A 24,290-nucleotide genomic window follows, 5' to 3' on the forward strand; every position below is an offset into this window, starting at 1 on the left:
ATGTGGGTTTTTGTTTTTGCTTTTGTAACAAATCAGTACCTTAGCACTACAATTCAAATATCACCTCAAGTGGTATACTACTACAAGGGTTGCCCCTACTTGTTGGTTAACATTTAACTACGACTGGTTTATTTATACAATATACTAAAGGGTTTTTTAATGTGTGGTGCTGTGCTATGAAGCCTGAAGACTTGCTTGACTGAGCTGATAAAATGTTAATTAAGATTCCACATGACATCATGGGAGGTAAGTTATTGGACTTAGAATGTTTTGACATTCAAAGTCTACAAGCTGAAATGAAAATCCAGCAACTGAGAGAGCCTCAAATGTGCCTAGGAACAGAAGGAGTTGCAAGGGCAAAGTAGCTCTAATATCAAAACCTCACATTTTTAAAGGACGGAAAGCTTTCTGACTATGAGGCATCTTAATTTGGTTTCCACAAAGTGAACTAGAACCCGTCACAGAATATCTGAATTTCCAATAACTGTTCCCAGCAGTGCTATCTGTACTGCTGTCTATAGGTTATTCTTATATCCCTTTCAGGCACTCTTTCCTTCATTCTAATTCAATGTTCAATTTGTGAGGAATAACGGTCTGTGGATTCAACATCTCCCTACCACCACATCAGTGGACTTGCTGGCTGTGTGGTTAATTCAGTAGTGAGAAAGAGTGAGACAGTGGCTGTCCCTGTTTATTGCTTGTTCTTGTGGATACACCCTCATAATACAGGAGTTTGGGATAGCACAAGGAAGAGATTTCATGCTTGTGTCAGCAAATGGAGTTGCTCCTGTATGTTCACATATAGGTGCTTACCACAGGGAAGCAGGCAAATATGGGAAAAGGATTTAGTTGGAAAAATAGAAGCGCTGGCCTATATCAGCTTTGACTGCTACACTTTGATATTTTAGCAGGAGTTCAATAGAACAATTCCTCTTGGGGAATAAGGATGGAATTCAGAGTCTCCACAAGCATTTCAGCTTGCCAGGCGGAATGATTCCCCCTCTGTTCTCCTAACCCCTGAAGCTAATCTCAGGAGGGACACTGAAGGAGGAGAAAGCCCTGTGATGCAAACAGAGATCCTTGCGCAGGGCTTTCGTGGATGGGGCTTGTTAGGTGGAACCTCCCCAAATAGATTCTATCACACTGGACAGAGAAGTCTGTTTGCTAGAATGTCTGCAGATTCTCTGTCAACCAGAGAATGGTGCCTGTGAACTCCTTTTTTCCCTCTGTCTTCTGGTCTGAAATGTCACGTTCGGAAGTCCGGCAGAATTTCAGCCACTCTCTTCCTTAGCTGTTTTATTCTCTCTTCCTTCTCCCTTTCCTCTTTCATCAAAGATGGGAATTGCCTCCAGGCCCTGAACACAGTCTGCATTATCCTCCTACATAAAAAAATTGTGAGGGAGAGAAAAAAACCCAAGGTAACATAATTAAAGAGAGACATGCATGCATTCAATGAAACACACATTGTATGGAACAAATTCCTCTCCTTTTTGACAATTTATTCTCACATTATTTACAAAAATCAAGAATATAACCAGTTTAAAACATTTTGGTAAACTTCCACGCGTCGCCCCATTTGCACAAGGGCTTCTTGCACAACAGAACTTCTCCCTGCATGCCCCCAACTTTCTGCAGTAAATTTGGGAGAGTGTGCAGGGAGGGAAAAGTTTGTTATACAAGCAGAAGTCCTTGCACTAATGGGTTGGCTTAGTTTGATACATCCCGTGGATTATTCTGGTAGAATATGGGCCCAGGAATAGGGCCTTTGCTGTTCACCCCAACAGAGTGGGCAGAGAGAAGGTATTGCAGGCCTTTTTCAAGGCCCCATTCCCTCACAGGCCACATATCTGAAGTAGCTAGAGCCAGAGCTGGTGGTGACTGAAATCTGAAACAATAAACACCGCCCTGCTTCAATTTTCACAGTGGCTACTTCAGATTAGAATTTCCGATCCTATGCAGGTTTACTCAGAAAGAAGCTGCACTGGGTTTGATGGGGTTACTCTCAAGGGAGATACACAAATGATATTTTTTTTGTACAATATATAACTACTGTATAGGCCAGTATAGCTACTGTTCTGAAAAGCAAGTGAAATCCCATTCTGACTTTAGTGTGCTATGCATACACACATATATGGAAGCATACCATAGGAGTATATACAAATGCTAGAAAGAAGGGTATTGTTTAATACTGGTGCAGCTATTTTCCTCCTCCAGGCCCTACCAACACTTACTAAATGCTTTTGTATAAGTGTACTGAGAATATTATCAGAGCTATTTTTTCCATAGGAACTGAGTGCTGGGGAAGGAAATTCCATTATCTTCCTGCACTGTTCTGTTGGGAGGAAAGGCTGAAGAGTGTAGTGTTTTGTTTTGTTTTTAAATGGACAGGTAAGTGCCTTGGTACAATAGTTATTCATCAGGACTCCAAAGCCATCAAGTTGTTTGCCAACAGAGAAGCAAACCTCACCCCCTCCACCACCTTACTCCTGTGGGGATCTGTGCCAGCAAGAGGAACAGCTGCCTGTGCACAGAGCAGAACTAAGGAGAACTGGGGATAATGCCAACGCAGCACAACTTGGCTGGAACATCATTGCTGTAGAGTATTGTCACGTAAACGACATAGTTCACAATAAGTTAATGATACTAGCCATGCTCCTCCCTTTTCAAAGGCTGGAACTACACCTTGTAACACTAAGCACACATCTCTTGTCAGTTTTATTGAAAAGTGTTCAACATGTTTTAGATACTAACTTTTTGTTTAGGGAAACACTCCATCTATGTAATACTTCCTTAGAAAATTAAATGTTTTAAATTTTAAAACATCAACCACTCAATTCCATTAATCGGTTACTTTTATGTTACTGTCATCAGCCCTGGGGCTGGTGACAATGAAGAGCAATCCTATATCCACTTGCGTGTAGGATTGCACAGTAGGAATATTAGTTGTGTTTGTAGGAAATGTAGACCGATAAGCAAGTAGTAGTGAGCAACACCCCAATAACGTTACTGGGGAACCAGAGGAGGAAAACTGCTTTCCTCCCTCCTCCAATGCTCCATCTTCCCTATTGACCATCTTCTGCCCAACCCACTCCGCAACTTTACTTTGTTAACATTTTCCAGCTCATCATTGCATTTATTTCTCCTATAAATTTGCTGCTTTCTCAGGCTCTTGCCTTTTGCTCTGGCTCTAAATTTTCCATTTAAGTATTTTTTTTCAAAAAAACAAGCGAACTCAAGAGTCTGGTTCTTTGCTAGCTGCACTCACAAATTTTGGCCTTTGCTTTGTTCTCTCTCCTTTCAGGTCCCTGACTGGTAAGAATCAATCATATTTTTCCCTTTTGTACAATTAAGTAGCATACTAATGAGAGCATTGATGGCAGCCTCACTGTGAGTATTCATCTTTTTTTGGAGGGTGCATTCATTGTGTAGACAAATTTATGAGAGTCTTACTCTCAGGTAATAATAATTTACTACTACTACAAATTATTATTATTAATTTTGTTGCAATTTATTTATTTAATGAAGAGAGATTCAGTGTACCCATTTTCAAAGAAGGCGAAATAACAGAGAAAGTGTCCAGGCCTGGTGGACTCAGTCTCTGGACACCACTAGTTTCTGGGGCTCTCACCATCTCTAAATGCTGCAACTACAAAATATGAGAATCAAGAACCGCTTTGCAATTGTTGCAACAAACAAAATGATGGCAATATATGAAGGGAAAAGGGCAAATAGCAATTGGAATAAATGCAGCTCAAGTGAAACATATAGCCTATTTATATAGTCACCTGTCACTATACTGATCTGCAGTCTTCTGTTTTCTCCAGAAAATACTCTTTTCCTCATTGAGTACGTCAAACCAAGCCCAGAGGACCTTCTTCTTAAGTGAAGTTTCATGGAGCTTTTTTGCACTCTCTTCCAAAGTAGATACGTAATTCTTGTACTATACAACAAACACAAGGAAAGGAAGGGGAAATAGATTTCAGAATTGATATGTTTTATACAGGCACACAGCAACACAGATGGGAAGGAAAAAGCAAAGGAACAGAAGGCTGAGACAAGAGTTTTGAGTGGTTTGTGTGCAGGAAAATAAGAAATGAAACTAACGTTTCAAGGATAACAATAGCAAAATGTTTTGTTCATGGTCTGGGCTCCCTGTTTTCCACTATTTCATGCAGGCACTATTGAATGTACAATTCAGTGTTGTGAGGATCTCAGTTTCCATTTCTTTTCTTTTTTTTAAAAAAAGGGTACAGTCCTTTTCCCTGCCAAGTGTGTAGGAGAGGCAAAAACTGTGGCTCCAAACTGAGACCTGCACATTAGGAGTAGGAGAGCCACGTAGTTTTGTTCCAATGCAACTCCCAGGTACACTACAAGCACAGAGCAACGTCCAGCATCCCGTTTCCCACAGTGGTGAACCAGATGCCTCTGGAAAGCTCAGAAGCAGGAGATGAGGACGATAATCACCTTATCCCACTTTTGTTCCCTAATAACTGGTATTTAGACAGGCTTGCTGCCTCTGATCCTGAAGGAAACATATAACCAGCATTACCAGCAGACATCAATAAGCCTCATTCTTCATGAATCCTCTTTTAAAGCTAATAGAAAAGTCCATAGTTTATAACATTTCCATAGTAAGTAACATTTTCTCTTGCTCACCATTATCCAGTTCCTGAAGGACCTTCTGAGCAGCAGACGGGAATAAAGTCCCTCAGCCTGAGCTACTTTCCCAGCAAGGATCTCTTGCATATGATGAAGCCAGGCAAGCAGACACTTCCTTTGCAATCTAAAGCAATGATGCCTTTGTGCCACCTGAGCGCAAAGACCAAGGGAAAGAGAGAGAACTAGTTACTCCAATGATTACCAAGGGGCTACAGCTCTGCTGCAACGTTACTCTGGCTTACTGTTAGAAGTCCCCACCATCCATAACCTACATTTGTATTACAGTGGTACCTCGGGCTAAGAACTTATTGTATTTTTCGCTCTATTGGACACAGTTTTTCCCCTCCAAAAATTGAGGGGAAATGTGTGTGCGTCCTATGGAGCGAATGCAGGCTTGTGCCATAGCCGCGCGCAACCCCTCCGGCAGGGAGAGGTTGCGTGGGGCTAAAGAGGAAGCCAAAACAGCCAGTGGGATCCATCCCGCTCGCTGCCTTGGCTTGTGCCATAGCCGCGCGCAATCCCTCCAGCAGGGAGAGGTTGTGCGCAGCCTGTACGCTGCTCTTTAGGGCTGGGGGGGGAAGATTTTTTTTATTGATTTCCCCATCTAAAAACTAGGTGCGCCCTATGGTCCGGTGCGCCCTATGGCGCGAAAAATACGGTAATTCGTTCTGGAGGTCCGTTCTTAACCTGAAACTGTTCTTAACCTGAAGCACCAGGGGCCTCCTGCTGCTGCGTGATTTCTGTCCTCATCCTGAAGCAAAGTTCTTAACCCGAGGTACTATTTCTGGGTTAGCAGAGTCTGTAACCTGAAGCGTCTGTAACCCGAGATACCACTGTATTTCCACTCATGCTTTTCTGTTCCACTATAACTTTTCCAGAGCAAGCAACTGATCCTCTCCTTCCTTTCACTTTTACCTTGTAGTTCATCAGTATGATTACATTATATCCACTACTTATAGCGAGTGCTTATAACACGAGTAATACTTACAACATGATCTGGATCGGATTCACGGATCCTCCTGACCATGTGTGAATGCATATGGCCATTATTTAATTATTAACTGCAACAGAAGTGGATTTCCTGCACAAGCAGGGGGGCTTGGACTCAATGACCTTTGATCATCTCATCTACTTGAGAGTAAACCCTACTGAATTCAATAGGACTTACTCCTACAAAGACGTGATTAGAATTGTGCTGTAAACCCCGAGAGCTCAGCACAAACAGCATTAAAACCAAATCCTAATAAAGCAGTAAGCAAAATACCTACTTAGGACATTAAAATGTAATACTGGATTGACATCATTCCACATGCAAGTGATAAAAGCCAGCTTGAAACAAAAAACCTGCGATTTTACAGATTCTGCTTGATAAATTTATGTGAGAAACCATCTCCCGTTAACCGGTGCACATGCTATGAGGAAAGTCGCCTATAACATTATTTTTATGCATCTCTTTCTGCATTCTCCTCCTTCCCTTTAAAGCTCCACCCCAGCTGTTCCTTTCCTCTCTCAATTGAAATCCACTGGTGCTGAATGATTTCCCACCACCTGCACACCTAGGACCCACTTTAGTTGTGACTACAATTTGTTTTAAACTGTTTTTAATGCTGTATTTTATATTGCTGCAACCTGCCCTGTCCTGGTGAACAGTGGGTATAAATCTAACAACAACAAGGTGCATGAAAAGTCAGAAGAGGTACCGGGCTGAGCTCCCGCTAAGTCAAACTAAACTAGAACTGCTTCAGAAACTTTGGCTTGATGGCGCGAATTTTGACTCTTTGATGGCAGGCAGAAGGCTGGCTGAAGATTAACCCTCAAGACATGGAGCCAACCTTCCTTTCTAGACGCCCACTTTTACTCCAGTGCTTACCACCATATTTTCCTGAGTTTGCTGTATTAGTCTTTTCCAGGGCTCCAGCCCCTGCTTCTTCAGCAGGAACCTATCATAATGTTCCTTCGCTTTTGATAAGAGCTGCTGCTCCCGCTCCAGCCTCTTCTGTTTTTCCAATTCTTTCTGCAATTAAGGACACATAAGAGATCAATTCCTGGAGTAAGAATACCTTGTAAAAAATGTCCACTACTTTTAATTTGGGCTTGCAACTAATTATTAGCATTAATAGTGGAGTTGCTGCTAGGAGGCTTTTCCAGACACAATCTTTTTGCTGGGCACACAGCACAGAATCATTAAAGTGCACAATTGATGTTGCCCCAGAAATCATCCGCATTATAATCCTTTCCCAATACGAAGAGCACTTACCTGTAAGTTACCAGTGAACAGCAATTCTTACCACGACAGGTGCAATTATTGCATATTTTTATGCAGGGATGGAAACCATTTTGAACGGACCACCAGTTTTTCATCTTTTTTTGTGAGACTGGGCTCCCGCCCTAATCCGCACTTGAACTCTTAGCTGGTGTCAGGGGTTGGCATTATTTGACACTTGTCAAAGCCCAAACTCTAGCAGGCGGACCATTCGCACCCTTGAAGGCCCTGATTCTGCAGCTTTCCCCTCTTCCTCATGGTTTCCTTGCCCTCTCAAAGCACAAGTACAGGAACAAAATCATGAAGCAGCAGCAGAATCCACCTCCACTTGCCTTGTCCTCTCCTCCTCCTGGGCAATGGTGTGGATTGGGCCCAGAGGAAAAGGGTAAATGAATGGGAAATGGTGACGGGCCCACTCAGAGAGGTATCTTTCACAAGGCCTCTCCAAAAACCTGGAGCTTGCACTGCTTGAGCCCTAACCTACTGCCTGGCATCCTTGAAGCAAGGTTATACCACCACCACCAACACAATGCTAGCCTTTCTACAGGGGGTCATGGTTATCACTTCAAACAGTGATCAATAGTACAGCTCTGCAAGAGGAATGTTTCTAAAATGGCATTCCCCCCCCCCCCCACCTCTGAACAGCCCTTTACATTTACAGGCTGCCTTCTCCCACTTATTCTAAAGTGGCACAAAACAACCACCAAGTGCTGGAACTGGGAGAAGCAATCGCAATATTCTGCTCACCACTTTCTGCAGTCTCCGCTCCTCTTGCCTCTTCTGCAACTGAGCCTCCTTCTCTGCTGCTGCTTGCCTCTGACGTTCTTCTTCCTCGGCTTGCATCCGGGCCTAAAAATGGATAGAATAGAACACTAGTTCACTTACCATGAATGGGCCCTTCTGGGCTGGCATAATGAGACACCTGCTTAATGGGCTGTGCCAATCCACCCAGGCAGGGACCATGTGACTTGAAGCTTTAATATGTCATCTTCCCTCTGGTTTCCCCTCCAGTCTTTCCATCTGTGAGAAAGCTCCCGTTAAGTAAGATCCAAGTAAGAAGTATGGACAGAAAATTAATAAGAACACTAAGAAACACCCACACCACTAAGTGTAATCTGTTCCCAATGGAATGAGAAAATGAGAGGAGGCCTTGCACTGGACATCTCATCATAGCTGTCAACTTTTCCCTTTTCTTGTGAGGAATCCTATTCAGAATAAGGGAATTTCCCTTTAAAAAAGGGAACAGTTGACAGCTATGCATCTCACTATGCCGGCGCAGACGGCCAATCACCTGAGACAATTAACCAGAGTCTAAAATGGTGCTTGAGTTTTGAGCATCTAGACTGAACCACGCTGGGTCATAAAGGAGTGACCCCTAAGAGAGGAGCTGCTCTTTAGAGGCAGAAAAAATTAAGGCCTGCAAAGCAAGTAGGGGGTGATCTCGTGCTGAACCCTAGGCCAGCAGTTTGAAGGGAGGAAGAGTAAGTAGACCCTGTTGCCGGGGAGAGTTCTGCTTCCTGGGTCTGGAGCCTTGAGAAGAAGCTGAACCTCTTGAGTGAGGACACTTAGCAGCCTTTTTAGTCTTTTTCTAGTCTCCCTTCTGTGGTACGGAAAAAGGACAATTGCTTAGAACACCTTTTGTGCCTAAGATACTTTCTGAATTTTATTCCACTGAAATAATAGCCAGCAATAAATAAAAGCCCCAAATAATTTATTTTGAAAAAAGGAGAGGCATCTGCAGAGATGTTGGGAACCTGTGCTATTACAACTGGCTGGCTTTGACTGAACAACAGAAACAGAAATCACTGAACTTCCTGGGCCATTTGAGGACCTCTGGTAAATAGCTGACATTGCAATCCATGCCATTTAAAGAAAGTGGCCTCTGCTCCATGAGTGGGAAATTGTGTTTTCACATGGTAGGAGAATTGGCTGTTTTATACCCTCCTGGGTGGTGGGACAACAGCTAAGGCGGGGAGCAGCGGAACTTGCCTCTTTTGTCTGTCGAGTGACTTTCCTTCCAGTTGTGAAGAGCGGCTCTACAACTCATGGCAGGAAGTCGCTAAGTCTACCTGAAGAATCGCTCTTGGTACAGAGGAGCCACAGGAGGCAGCTTTGTGGCAGGCAGCATTTAAGTGCTGGAATGCTGAGCAGAGGCTTTGTTGGAAGGGTTCTTAGCAGCAATTCAGCTTGAAGCAGTTCTCTCAAAATGAGAGGCTTCCCCCCCCCCGCCCCCACTCCACTTGCAGGCACCACAGCAGCAGAAAGAATGAAGTTGAGAGGAGTGGGGGTGCGGGGAGGTAAGGAATTTTTAAATTTTATTAAGCAAGCCACACAGCTTAAAAAGGGAACGCTGAGGGAAACAACGAAGTGCAAGGCAGAAGTAGGAGAGAGAGGGGCTACACAAATCTGCTTGGGGGAAGGCAGAGATGAGGGAAACTAGGAGGAGGAAAGATGATATATTAAGTCACATGATCCCTGCCTAGGCAAATGGGGACATACAACCCATCAAGCAGATGTCTCACATGCTGGTCTGAGGAGAATAAAGTAATCTAAATATATCTTATTTAGAACTCACCCACCCCCACCTCTCCCAGGAAAGGCAGACTCCTCCCCACCCCAGCAGGAAGGGGCTGCATGGGAGGAAAGCATATGGGGATGACTTTGTGTGCCTTCTCATTCACAACAGTACCCCAACCCATCAAAAGCCTCCCCAGCACGATATTTGATATTGAGGGGCTCTGTGTTTGTAAGTGTAAAGAACTCGTCACCATCATGTGGGCCCTGTGGAAAGCCTTGAGGGCCATGGATTGCTCACTTTGCTATATACAGTCAGTGCCCCAGGGCTATTAAGTTATGATACACACAGGAACAGAATAGGATAAATTATGTATGATACATTCCTTGCATCAGACTGATGCATGCTTCGGTTTCTCAGAATAATGGCTGGACAGCAGTCTCAACAGTTGTTAGCCACAACAACGAGATGTTCAGAGATTGGATATTTCTAAGGTGTTAGGGACAAAGAAGAGGACAGAGTGATCTCTATCCTGTTTCTCAGAGGCATCTGGTTGATCACTTTTGGAGACAGAATATAGAACTAAATAAACTAGATGGACTTTCGTCAGACCCAGCAGGTCAGTTCTTATATTGCTATGGAGCATATCAATTTCAGTCCTTGTGTGCTTTAAATTCACTTGGCTTTCACTTTTAAATAACAAATTGGACTTGGCCTTTTGATTTAGCAGCATGTTGATTAAAAAAACCAACCAACCAACCAACCAACCAACCAACATGTATTGATGTTGCACTCTTGGTTGTAAAGCATTCAACTTTACTTACCAACTTCTCCTCTTCTCGTTTTTTCTTTGCTTCTTCCAGTTCCCTTCTCCTTTCTGCACGCTGAATTGCTCTTTCCTCCATGGCTAAAATTTGCGCAATAAGGAGTACAACAATTAGAACAAGTGAAGCACAGTGACATAAAGAATGCAGAGTTCCATTTACAAAATTGTGTCTGACTTGACCTGGTAATATCAAAGGAAGGAAAGTAAGAACTGCCATGTTGTTTCATCTAGCTCTAATTTGTCCTCAGTGGCAACCTGTAAAATTAGCTGTTAGATTTATTTTGTTGGGAACCTCTTAAAACTTAACAAATATTTTTATTTTAAAGAACAGACGGAATAGTAAGAAGTGGTTTATATGTATGTATCTTCCTCTATATATTTCTATAATTTATATGTTGTATGACAAATTTCACTATGTATTATGTATGTGTACACTCAATTCTATTTAAATTTATTTATTTTTCCTAAAAAAGCAAAAATAAATGGCTGTAGCTCACCATGTTCCCCTGGCTTTGAAGAATTTGTCTCCCTCTTCTACATTTTCCCTTTCCTACTCCTTGTATGTCTTCTGTTTTTAGTTTCCACATCCGATGGGCAGAGCCTGTCTCCCCCCCACTTTTCTTTTTACTGATGTGAACCACTTTCAGAATGAGTAATTGTAAAAAATAGTAGTAAATGAATAAAAACACTCAGCCCCTGAAGCTGAGGGTTCAAAACCATGTGTTGTATGTTGCTCAAAGCCAAGTGTCATATGTTGAAAGCAAAATGCCTCCAGTAAACGTGTTCCATATGTGTGTTGATCAATCTGCAAGCCTAGTTCAGCGGCTGTGCACAAGCTCCAGGAAGTCACAGTTAACCCTTGATTCCCATTACATGCATACTGGGAACTACAGTTAATGGCTTCTGAACAAGCCAGGACTTGTAAGCCATATTTGTAACATCAAATATGGTTTCACATTCTGGCTTCTTTGGAACCAAAGTTCCCAACTGCACATAACAATTGGTTAACTGTGGCTTCCAAGCTCTGCTGCTCCACAGTGAGGACTGAAGGAACAGTATGCATGTGCACAGAACTAAATCTGATTGTGTGAATATGACCCTTGCGACCCACCATGTCTGGGTTCAAACAAGTGCTGGGTTGTGTAAAGTTATTATCAAGTATGTAGGGCCCTGAGACCCCTGAAATGGTGGTGTTTAAATGGTGGTATTTTCTCCATAACTACAGGTCTCATCTTTTACTACACTTTCCCCTAAGTATCCAAGGAAAAGGCTCCATCAAGTGCAGAAGGAGAATCTACATCAAGAATATACCTTTGAGTAAGGGATGTGGTGTGGATAGCACTTTCAGGCTCCTCTTGCTTTGGAGAGCTGGCTGGTAATTTTCTGATCTGAAAGAAAGTGAAAAATGAATGGACATAACCAATTTAAATGACCCTGCTCTGAGTAAAACTTAGCTGAGTATCACCCAATGGATCAATGGGCTGAATGACAGGACTCAATACCGTATTTTTCCTGCCTTTGTACAGCAGATGCATCATTTCATGCAGGAAACCTAAGAACAAGCTTTGGTTACAGCTTGTGATTTTTCTAGAGTGAGGCAAACCATAAGGCCAGGGTTCAGATGACATCTTAAGCCAAACTATAGCTTGGCTCATAGCAAAGCAGCAGGAGAAGAGGAGGAGTAAAGCAGCCATGATCTCCTCTCTGGAAACCAGTGTTCATGCTAAACAGTAACTTGGCTTAGTGTTATTTGTGAACCAGCGCACTACGTAGAACAAGAAAGAACGATAAGTAGTCTTAAATGGGGAGACACTCTCCCATCTCACTCTGTAATGCAAAGCAGAACAATACACGTGGGCTTTGCTAATGTATGCCTCTTCATAATTTGTAAAGTACGCAGAGATCTTTCAAAGGAGTCTGCTATTTACAGCATTATAATCCTACACTAAAGCTATTATTAGGGGAAGGAATCAATTAACACTACTCAAATAATAACAGAGGAAGAGAGAAGGATCAACCTGCATCATATTTGGCCATTTCACTCCCTAATGAGCTATCAGAGATGTTTAGAGACATCATGGTATTGTCTCAAAGCCCGCTGTCCTAACAGGACATTGTGTAGCCATCAGATAATTGGATCTTTGTACTCTTAGCTCTGTACCTTAAAGACTCTGTATTCCTGCTCTCTCTCAACTGCTTTCCTTCCCGAGTTTCGGGGGCCTGGTTGTTAAGTGCCTTGGTAACTGCCGTGGCTTGTTCAGCTTCCTCCTTGGCCTTCTTTAGCCTCTCATTTTCCTGAAGTCTAAGGATTATATCTTGCTGCTCTTTGAGCTGTCGTTTCTGCTCTTCAATCAGCTGCTGCTGGAAGGCATGGCGGTGCTCCAGGGGACCCCTTAAAACAGAGGACATTTTTTGTTTTGGTGGTTCAAGATGCTGCAAGGAACTTCTTGCTTGGTTACCAAACACTGCTTGATCTTGAGCATTCAAAGCAGCATGCTTCAGGGTAACCTGCCATGCCCATTTTGGCTGCTTTGGAGAATGAAGATCACGTTTTTGACTTGTCTCTGGAGAGCAGGAGTTTGCTCTTTCTACATTTGCCATTCTGGGATCATCCTGTGAACAGGGTATTGTAGCCACCTGGAAAGGGAGGATAAAGCCTACGTTAATTATAAAAATTAAGGTCTCAGTTCTCGTTGAACAAACGTTTGTTATATGTTATATGAAGCTGCAACTACTTCCATAGCAGCTGATTCCATAGCCTGTCATCTCCTAGAGAAATATTATTCCTTCATGGTGTTCAGAAAACCAAGTTTCCCAAAGTCATTTGCTTACAAAGACAGGAAAATTCTTGAAAACCTAAAAGATGGAAGACTGGGACCCTAAAGAATAGTCAGCAATGGCAGAAAGCATGTGTGTTTATTCGCTCCATGCTTGTTTTGAGAACTTCCAATAAATGCCCATTGAGGAATACACAACACACAAGTCCTCCTAGTGCACCAGACACAACTCCCTTTGATATTATATCAAGTTTGTCTTTACCTGCAATGCCTGCAATCTGTTCCTAGTTTGTTTGGGGTTTTTTTTGGGGGGGGGGAGAAGATGCAGGAGAAGAATCTTGCTAACACACCTCTGGCCTACTTGTGAGTTCTGCATTTTGTAACTATTGTTATCATCTATTTACTGAGCCTACTAGGTATGCATACCGGAGAATCTATTTAGTTTCATAAGAAAGGGGGCAGGTGTAACTTTCCTGTGTTGGTAAAACTGCTCTGGCTATTCACTTGGAGACTTTGTGTTTGGCTCAGGCTGCTTGTTTGTGACTTGGCCCCCAGGATTCTACAGGAAGTCAAACTGGATAGAGGTCCAGAGCTCACACAATCCTTCCCTCTAGTGTCACTGCAACTCTGAAAAGAGAGTCCCTATATTTATTTGAATGCAAGAATGCCACCCTGGTTTTTTTGTTTTTGTTTTTGTTTAGAATTGGCTATAGGAGAACTTGAAGGAATCACTTTATTTACAGCTGCTCCATTTCTTGATCAGTGAATGTAGTTCTTCCAAAGTCCCTTTCAAAAGGGAGTTCGGTGTGACAGGCCAGGGCTTTGTGTACCATCCACCAAACCGCTTGAAATGGAGTCTCCTTGTCACAGATGAAGTTATTCATATTCCTCTTTTGCATACATGATTGGCAACTGGGGAGCCAAATGATGTGACACAGGAATCCAGATGTGGCCCAGTTTAGTCAACTGCCAATCTCTATTTTATATTTATTTGAAGTATTTATAGGCCCCCATTTGGAGAAAGGGTGGCTAACTTGTTGCCCTCCAAATGTTGTTGCCCTCCAAATCTCAACAACCCCACTCAGCATGGCTAATGGTTACATCTGGAGGGACACAAATTAGCCGTTCCATTTTAGGGCACAGCCCTCCCATGGTAGCGTACAACAGCGAGATAAAATACACTGAGATACATTTGAAGCATCAAACCGTAAAAATTCAGTACCGCAGGGAAGCAGGATCTTGAGAATCAACAGCATAAAGCACTACTAACGAAAGGCAGACTGGAACATCTGAGTTCTGAAGGTACACCAGAAATTCTGCACCATAGGAAGTCTGCATTAGTTCCATAGGAAGGAGGTTCCACACTATGGGAGTGATGATGATGAGGTATGTGTTTGTGAGAGAAAAAGCACAATGCAAAATCAGTTTACCTCTGTAGAACTCACGGGTTGATCCCAAGCTTCTTTTGACTCATGAGTTCTCTTGGCATCCTGGGAGACGTCTGTAGCAAGTTTCCCCAGTGCCACTTCCTCTAATAGCTTTGCCATTTTCCTCCTTGTATCCTCTTTTTTCAATTGTAGTTCTCTCTTTTCCACCTCCGTTCGGCTCCAGCAATGCCATTCGGCAAAATAACGGCGCAAAATGCTCTTCCGATTAAACTCTATAGCCAACTGTTTCCCCCTTAAAATAAATGTTCATTAAAATCAATTGCAAATTCCTCAGATTAGGAGGATGTGTGTCTACCCCACTATTTTAGAATTTTAGTATAGATTGATTGGATTACTACTGCTGTAAAAAGGCATGTTAGCCAATATAGGCTTATATTATAAAATGTAGTATAAACACCAACGACTGGGAAACAATGTCTTGCTAGCGCTCCGATTGGAGAACAGCCTTTGCCAAAGGTGTCATGGGATTTGAAGACACTTGAACTCGGGACGAAAGGGAGAAACACACTAAGAGGAAGACATGCTTGGCAAACCCTCACCATGATCTACACCCGCCTGGAAACCTATGTCCCCGCTGTGGAAGAATGTGTGAATCCAGAATTGGCCTCCACAGTCACTTATGGACTCACTTTTAAAACCGTGTTAATAGAAGACAATCTTACTCGGCTACAAGTGATTGCCAAAGAAAGAAGAATATTATTGGTTGGTGTGGTTGTCTTTTTTAAATACAATTACTTCTTACTAACTACTTAATATATTTTCCTGCTTGTTGTTTTGCAATCTGTTACAATCAGAGGCTGCTGCTAATAAGAGCTGTATCAGCAGCATATTCCCCAGTTAAGGCATTAGGCCAAAGGTGGCAGATGTAAAGTATGCAACCCGACAAAGTTTTTCTTCATAATGACCAGCAGCAGATGCACTTTGCCCAGATCAGATGCACTTTGCTAGCTCTTGTTAAGTTAATGGATTCCTAATTTAGTTTCTGAGACAATCAATGGAACAATAATTTCATCCATTATAGATTTGACTTATCAAGACTTTGAGATCATGTTCATGTCAGAAGGCCTAAGAAGAACAGGGAAAACTAGAACTGAATAATATATATCAGAAGTCCTTTTGGGCTTGTTAAAGGAGCAACAGGAAAGCAAGGCCTTTATTTTTAAGCAGATATCAAACACTGCAACTATGTTTTACTCAGAGACCTATTGAAATTAATGGACTTAACTTAGTCATGCTCATTAATTTCACTGACTCTTACTACAATTTAGTTGAGTACCACTCCATATTTCCCTGCGCCCACCTCTCTCCCCTTCCTCTTTTGTTTTCCCCTAGGAAAGTCAGGCCTCCCCATTTGGCCTGCAACATGGTTTGTCTCAAACTACACAACCTCGCCCATCACCCAACGCTGCATGATGTCATCAGCCATAAGACAGGTAAAAACTGTGGTGCCAAACTCAAAAGGAAGGCTCAGGAGCACACACTAGGTGAGCTCCTGGTTCTTCCTTTGCAGCCAAGACTTGGATTCTTTTTGAATTCAAGCCATGGGTTCAAAGGAAGACTACTCCTTTGCAGTTCAAGCAGTAACTGCGAAGGAAGAACCAGGAGAGCACCTTGAAGTTTCAATCAGCTGAAGTGACTGACAAGTGGGTAGCCCCACCCCCCTGTCAAAGGGGCCCTGGAGAGTTAGCCACTTCTGGAATTGGCCAGATCCAGTTCCACACCCCTGTCATATTTCAAATGTTAATGCCACACGCAATGGTGGTGCTATAGAAAATAAGTTATAGATCCTGATTGAGCCAATCTTTTCATGAATCAGCGAGGAGCAGAAGAGCCTAAAAGCATGCCATTTCACTGTCTCCAACATTCATCCTCTTGTTGGTTGTTTTGTTTTTAAAGAGATCATTATTTTACCATTTTGGCACATTTTGGTACATTTTTGGCACAAAAATGTACAGTAGTACCTCAGGTTACATACGCTTCAGGTTACAGACTCCGCTAACCCAGAAATAGTGCTTCAGGATGAGAACAGAGATCATGCTCCGGCAGCATGGCGGCAGCAGGAGGCCCCATTAGCTAAAGTGATGCTTCAGGTTAAGAACAGTTTCAGGTTAAGAACGGACCTCCGGAACAAATTAAGTACTTAACCCGAGGTATCACTGTATATGGCTGGAACTGGTCCCTAAAACAGCAGCATATATTTTCCTCATACTATCAACATCCTGGGGAGGGGGGGAGGTGAAGTGTTAAATGCCGCTACCTGTTATGATTGCGAAGCTGGTTCTCCAGTTTTTTAGTCTCCTGCTCTAACTTCTGAGACCATGTGTAATCTCTCCAGGCTCGCAAGGTCTTCAGCTGGCACTTCCAGTCAGCAAGGGCCCTTGCTTTCCCCATCTTAATCCTGAGATCCAGAATAAGCTTGTACCAGGCAGAGAAATACTTCCGTAGGCACTGCATTGGGGATGGTTATGAAATCAAGTAACTATATGATAGCTTTCCTCTTTCAACAAACCACCTAAGTGGAGATCTTTATCATAGTTGGTATCAGTACTGGATTTGAAATCGTTTTTATAGAATCAGAGAATTGCAGAGCTAGAAGGGACCCAGAGGCTCATCTAGTCTGCTCCTTTGAAATGCAGGAATCTCAACTAGATCATACAATTTTTTATATGTTTCAATTGTATTGCAAAAATTGCTTTGAGGTACTTCATGGGAGGTTAATGACAAATGAAGTAATAATGTTCCATCACATCTACTGTTCTGATCCTATCATCTCCTATTTTCTTTATTTTTTAGGCTTCAGAGTTTTGCTGACAATAGAAGGTTGATTAACAGGAAAACAAACTTCTCTTTTCACACTTTGCCTTCAGAACTGACTTTACCTTTTACCTTTTCTAGAATACCTCTCTGTGTTACAGAACCAAAGGATTCTTATTTTCTCTCCCAAATTCACTTGTTATGACTTTTCCCTTATTAAAAAAACCCAAATTGAAAGAACCTTAAAATTTTTTAGAACAAATCTACTACCTCTTCAACTTCCAGTACTATTACATGTGTTTTTCTCAAGTATCATCACAATTCCACATATTACTTATACTGTTCTATAGGAAATTGCATTTAACTGCATTTAAATTATTATTATTATTATTTAAATAATGCTTTAGGGGCTGGCTGCTTGGCTCAATAATTTATTTGCTATTTTTCTTCTTTATTACAATCTAAAACACAACATTAGCTACCGTGGACATTTTTTGGAAAGGCTCAGTATAATGTTCAAGAAAGTCAAAGCAGAATAAGTATTATTCCCAAATAGCAATTTATAGTACAATCCTATGCATTTGTATTAAGAAGGAAGTCTTACTATATTTCAATGAGATTTACTCCCTAATAAGTGAGTTTAAGATTGCAGCTTTGGTCTATTGTTATGCATTCTCTCCTATTTACTGTTCTAGCCTTCTCTTTAAGTGCACAAACAAATGATATAACCATTCACTGCCATTTTCAACACCAAACCTCAACAGTGCAGTAGCAGCCGCAAGAAAGGTTCACTCAGTCTTCCTGCATGAAAGGGGCAATGAAGGTGTAAAGGAGATTCAAAACCATCTGTGCACACAGCCAATGTGACACTGTGTTCTATTTCCAGGTATAAACTAAACGGCTGGGTAGTTTTCACGGCAAATCTCAGCTCCTGCCACTCAACTGCTCACTATGATCAATAGTCTCGCTCTCCTCACATCTTGTAAAAATATATATATTGGGATCTTAATCTTCAGTTGATCTAGGTCAGCCTGACACGGGGAGCTGGTTTCTCGGTTTACAGACCCATGACTATCGCTGAGACACATCTGGCTCAAAGCGCTGAAAAAAGATAATGAATGCTCTCACCTTCTGATTTGCAATGTCAATTTTGCTCAGCAGCTCCTGCATCCTGGTTTGTTTCTCTTTCCTTTCTCCTTCTATCTCACAATCCAGATGGACTGGCACAGGAGGCATGCCGACTTCTACCAGCCTCTTAATTTTTTTTAAATCGTGCCTCTTTCTTTCCCTGAAAATAAAGCAATCTGTGAGAGGCCAGAGGCAAATAGTAGAGCATAAGAGGACTGTGATAGTCATCTCATGACCTTCAGACAGTTCTCATATTATTACTTTTCTGTTACCCAACCCTGTTTGTGAGCCCATTTATCAAGATTCATTAGGTGATTGCTACATTTCTCTCTCTATCCTATGTCTGTATTAGTTGCAGGCCTCAAAGGAATATAGTTCTGCTACCTGCAGTTAGGAAAGCTTTATGTAAGTATAAAAGGAGATCTGTCTCAGTGAAAAGTATACTACATAAAATCAGTATTGTACATGCCACTTAGCGATAGGAATCATAGCAATATAAGGTTCTTGTGGCTTAAAGGCAGCCAGAAGTTCACAATACATAATCCCATTAGTCAAGGGTAGACATTCAAAAAGATGACGTAGAAAAACTAAGGGACAGATTCAACTAATGAGTCCCAATAGCAGAAGCCCACTCAAGTAAGTCCACTGGCGCAACAGGGATTCCTGCACCCCCCTCTCCCTGTATGCCCTGACTTTGGTGGGGTTCAGGAGAACCTCCAGAACAGCACAGAGGGGGAGCATCATTCCATCTGGCAAGCTAAAAAGCTTGTGCTGATGGAACAAATGCCATAGCACTACAATGAATTCTTCCCAAGGATTCCATGGTTGCCTAAAGAAGCAAACATCAGAGAATGGTCTTCTTGAGCCACCGACCACTGCAGAAGCACCTGCAGTTCAAAGGAGCAGTTAAGGTGACCAAATATAAAGGACTCTCCATCTACGGGGATTTGAATTTTGCATGTGAAGAATGTTTGAGGCAGCAAATTGGTGTGCATTTGGAATATTTTGCCCTAGCCAACGTTCATATAACCAAACCAATCACCAAGAGCGATAATCATCTTATAACAGCACATGAAAAGATTCAAGTAGCCTTTTGGGGGGACCTAATAGTGTTTGCTCTCTGCTGTAGAAATGCCAATATTTCAGTTACAGTACTATGCAACTAAGTCCCATTGAGCTTAGTGGGACTTATTTCCGAGTACTTATGAGAGCTGCATGATACCACAAATGGACAGTTTCCTTTAATTTAATTTGTACAGTACAGTATAAGTAAAAATAAAAGGGCACACATGATATTAGGCCAATTTTTCAAATTGCAAGCTCAGAAAGGGAGGAAAATCAGCTTTCCAGGTCTACAAATCTGAAGAAACTTCATGGTTTCCAGGAGCTGATGAAGCTTCACATAACTTAGAAATAAGTTATTAAAATGTATGGCTTATATATCGTGCCTTCTTTCTCCCTCAGAACTCTTACCGTAAGTTTTATGCATGGGATTCCCAAGAATCTCCCATCCAGATTATGATCAGATTTAGACTTACTTCCGCAAGTTTGCTCCGTTACACATTATCAGACTGTGCTCTGGTATCTAAAATGCATTTGAATGCCAAGTTCTTGTTTTCCTTAACTTACATTTTCCTGGCTTCTTCCATGAGATGCCTTCTTTCTACCAACTCTTTCCGTAGCTTCACCATCTGTTTCTGAATTTCCTCTTCTTCTCTCCTGGCTTTCAGAACCTTCTTTTTCTTCTCCTCTTGGAGTTGCCTCTGGGCCTCTGACATTGCCAATTTTTTCAGGGCCTTCTCTTGTTTCAGAAGCTCTTGTTCCTTCTGTCTCCTGAACCGATTTTCTTTTACCTGAGAAACAAAATCAAGACCAAGATCATATTTTGTTGTTTTAAACTACAGGACTATGGTATACAAATTGTTGTAGATGTGTTGCTTTCAGGGCAGCTACACCTTTGCCATGACTACTGTGTTTCTCCATTAAATCCTTCCAGAATACACCAAGGTTCAGGAAATCCATCGAGAAATATAACTAGAATCCCACTAATGTATGCTCCCCAACCCTTGACTGCCATCAAGGATGATAACTATGTGGATGACACAAGTGAAGTGCTCGGATATCTCCATGCAATCATTGCTTCTATAACTGGCAAATGTAAATAGAAGCCCTGGATACACTGTTATGCTGGAATTGGCCTCTGATGTAGTATTCTAAAATGCATGGAAACAGACAAAAACATCAGCACTATTCTTGGAGAACAATTCACCAGTAACTTCAATTGTACTACAGTAAAAACATGGCTCAGGAAACAGTTTACTTAACAAAACCATTTAAGAAACACTACACTATTTTTTACAACTGTACCTTACAATAGTAGGTGCCTTAAGGCTGTCTTCTCCAAATACCTGTTTATGCCTTAATTCCATGGTGATTCGTGGGTCTTTGGGCTTCCTTTTCTCCTTAAGTTCTTCAGTTCTAAGGTTTCCCAATATACCACTCTCAACAACTTCACTCTGCAGTAGATCCTGCAGAATATCTTGTACTGTTGTATTTTCCATCTCATCTTCCAGATAACCATAAAAATCTAAAATACCAAGCAAAACAATCCAGAAATGGCACCAAACATTTTTAAGCATACCATTCTTTCATTTCCTGCTTGTGTTAAAATTCAGGTACCCTGGTTAGCAACAAGACATATAATGCTTTTACAAGTATGCAACATAAGATATTTGGTATTTATTATCACTTGTTTAAGCTTGATATCAGTGAAGACCCAAACGACTTGATCAATATTAATTGATGAATACAGCTCCATCTGAATGTTACATTTGCTTCATGTCATGAACTGAGCCATTTTAATATCAGAGCAGAACGTACTAATGTAGAGCCAAACAACACTACAAACTTTGCATCACTTCCTTGGTACTTGAACTATAAACGTAGACGTAAGTGCAAGGAAGTTCCATTTATTTTGACAATTTCCCATTAAATGGTACTCAATATTATCATTATACATTCTCTAGATCCAAGTTTAAAATTGAGGCAAGTTCTCACCATCAAATTTTTCATACTTCTGAAAGCCAGTGGGGGACTCCTGGGGAGGACGAGAATGAGCCAATGGATTTTCAGCAGAATCTTCTTGATCATCTGCAAGTTCCAACTTCAGTTTTGAATTCAACCAATCATTAAGGAGCTCTTGGGCTACATTGATGAAAGCAGCAATGGATGTTAATTGGGTAAGAAGTGGCAACTAGAGCTAAAATTCTAAAAGAAAAGCAGATTTACACTTCAAGCCTGAACACATGTTTTTGTATATCTTTTAATACTCTCTTCTTAGTTAAGTTGGCCTCAGATTTGTATTCTATTTTACTGTTGGTGTTGTTTACATTGGATATTTTATGGAGGGTATAACATTCAGTAATAAAAATTATACTAATCAGATTCTAATTTTTAATTTGTTACTTTACATCATTTGCATTAAAGCAGAGGTTTTCAAGCTTTTTGAGTTCATGGCTCCCTTGGGGGTTATCCTGTTGTTATTCTGTCTCTCACAGCTACAATAAACCTACCATTAAAATTATGGACTGGTCATTTCTTTGTCAGAGAGCAAATGGGCAAATTTAGCTGGGGATCAAATACTTTTCCTCCTCACTGTACCTAATGCAAGTCTTCTGCAATGTAGCTAAAAATATAGATATATTAATCTGGACCAGCATCACATTTAGGCAATACCTTCCACATATGCCTCATCATGATCTTGCAGCTGCTCTGTCGTTTCCAAATCTAACACAGGGCCATGAAGTCCTCGAGAATAAGATGTCTTTTTAAAGGAAAACGTCTCAGAAACAGCAAACTCAGATGCTTGTTCCACTCGCTAAGAAAGAGAATGACAGACATATGTATCAGGAAGTGTTCATGCACACGAAAGCTTATACCAGAACTAACTTAGTTGGTCTATAAGGTGCTACTGGACTTTTTTTTTTATTATTTCAACTGCGTCAGACCAACACGGCTACCTAACTGAAATTAAACATTAGTCAGGGAGGGAGGGAATAGAGGGCACTTTAGATGTGTAAGGTCCAAAGTTTCTTTCCATGGCACCTTAGGTAGCTATTCCAATCAGAATAGACAATACTGGGGTAGGAAGACCTATTGTCTTATGTCATATAAGGGTCACAATCTCATAGAAAAAAATTTCCACAGTGAAATGCAGAGATTTCACTCACAGTTTACACAGTTAAGGCTACTGATACCAGCTCAGACCTGCTTGTGTAGCAGCTCATTAATCAGTATATTAAATGGATCCAAATACAAAGGGAAGCCACTAACTCCAAAACATGCCATACCTTGACACTAAGAAAGTACTGGTCTAATTTTATCCAGGATGATTATTCAGAAATTAATCCCACTGAGTACAATAGGCATTACTCTCATGTAAATAGGAAGGTTATGCACCACTGCCTTCTCCCTTACCTTAATCCAGTGCTCCACATTGTCAGGATCAAGTTTTGTCTGGGGGAGAAACATTACAATAGTTTAGCACTGAGCTAGCTATTAATATTAAAGTAAAACTAAAAGACTAAAAGTCTTTGCAAGCCCCTAGATAGGTTAAGGTTGAAATCTCTACTGAACTCTGAGACTTACTCCCTAGTGACTAGTATTCAGAGGCACTGTGCCTCAGATACTGGTGGCAGCATTGACTAGTAGTAACTGATAGCCTTAACCTGCATTAATTTGTGAAAGCAGTCCAAATTGGGGGGGGGCCTGACACACCTAGCATCAACCAGTTTCATTGCTTAATTATGTGTTGCATGAATAAATACTTTGTTTTGTCTATCACAGCTCCCCCACCACTCAGCTTCACCATTAGTGTAGAGTCAGAGTGGGACCTGGGTGACTCAGCCACGAAGCTTCTTAGCCTAAACTATCTGGACTCCCTCAGAAGGTGGTGGGAGGTTTCTAAGCAGAGGTTGGTTGGTTAGATGGCCATCTGTCATGGATGCTCCAGTTGAGATTCCTGCAAAGAAGACTAGATGAGCCTCGGGGGGGGGGGGGCGGGAATCCCTTCCAACTATACAATTCTGTGATTCTAAGTATTGTGGATGCTGTGAGCAGCTTTGAGCAAGGTTCACCATACAAAAGTGGCATACAAATACAGTGGTACCTCAGGTTACATATGCTTCAGATTACAGACTCCGCTAACCCAGAAATAGTACCTCGGGTTAAGAACTTTGCTTCAGGATGAGAACAGAAATCGTGCTCCGGCGGCGCGGCTGCAGCAGGAGGCCACATTAGCTAAAGTGGTGCTTCAGGTTAAGAACAGTTTCAGGTTAAGAACGGACCTCCGGAACAAATTAAGTACTTAACCCGAGGTACCACTGTAGACAATTGTTTCGATCCTGGAAGAAGGCACAACTGGTTGCTACACTGCCCACCTGCAGCCTACGATTCTACCCCACAGGGTTGTTGTGGGAAAGAGTGCATGACGAGTGGGGGGAGGAACCATGTTCACCATCTTGAGCTCTTCGGAGGAAAAGGTGGGATATAAATGCAATAAACGGAGACCAGGCGAGAGCGAGAAGAACTCCTCTCTGCCTATTTCCCATCCAACTATAACTTCACGCTGGAACAGCTGCCTGGGTCGGCGGAGGCACAACAACTCTCATCCCTACCTTCTGCCGAGACGCCGACTGGCTGAAGCGCCGCCAGCGGTACAACTCAGGTCTGTGTCTCATAACCGCCATTGGCGAAGCTAGAGGCAGACGCCTTCCTTTCTTCCTTCCCTCCCCGAATCCAGCTCCCCCCCCAGTTTGCTCCGAGGGATGCTGGGAAACGAAGTCCTTTCCTCCCCTTCCCCAAGCGTGCGCCTATAGCAGAAGGCGAGAGCGAACTACGAGACCCAGGTTGCCGCACGCGA

General features: G+C 42.0%; 1 protein-coding gene across 3 annotated transcripts; it reads right to left on the minus strand.

The window, feature by feature from the left end:
* Nucleotides 1-6: 6 nt before the first annotated feature.
* CCDC191 (coiled-coil domain containing 191) lies at nucleotides 7-24,172 on the minus strand. Of its 3 annotated transcripts, XM_083500414.1 has the most exons (17): nucleotides 24,046-24,172; nucleotides 22,847-22,885; nucleotides 22,106-22,247; nucleotides 21,428-21,574; nucleotides 20,779-20,957; nucleotides 20,000-20,223; nucleotides 18,371-18,530; nucleotides 16,746-16,936; nucleotides 14,471-14,720; nucleotides 12,425-12,900; nucleotides 11,575-11,651; nucleotides 10,262-10,344; nucleotides 7,670-7,771; nucleotides 6,530-6,673; nucleotides 4,657-4,809; nucleotides 3,786-3,940; nucleotides 7-1,379 (listed from the first exon to the last, which is right to left on the minus strand). In XM_083500414.1, the coding sequence occupies exons 1-17, from the start codon at nucleotides 24,115-24,117 to the stop codon at nucleotides 1,247-1,249; spliced, it is 2,727 nt and encodes a 908-aa protein (XP_083356540.1). In that variant the 5' UTR covers nucleotides 24,118-24,172; the 3' UTR covers nucleotides 7-1,246. The 3 variants fall into 3 exon arrangements, with proteins under 3 accessions (XP_083356540.1, XP_083356541.1, XP_083356542.1); XM_083500415.1 differs by lacking the exons at nucleotides 16,746-16,936; nucleotides 18,371-18,530; XM_083500416.1 differs by lacking the exons at nucleotides 7-1,379; nucleotides 3,786-3,940; nucleotides 4,657-4,809; nucleotides 6,530-6,673 and adding an exon at nucleotides 6,750-7,512 and having other exon boundaries at nucleotides 7,624-7,771.
* Between the last annotated feature and the right edge of the window lie 118 nt (nucleotides 24,173-24,290).

This window comes from Podarcis liolepis (assembly GCF_965112155.1).
Source record: "Podarcis liolepis genome assembly, chromosome: 4".
NCBI lineage: Eukaryota > Metazoa > Chordata > Lepidosauria > Squamata > Lacertidae > Podarcis > Podarcis liolepis.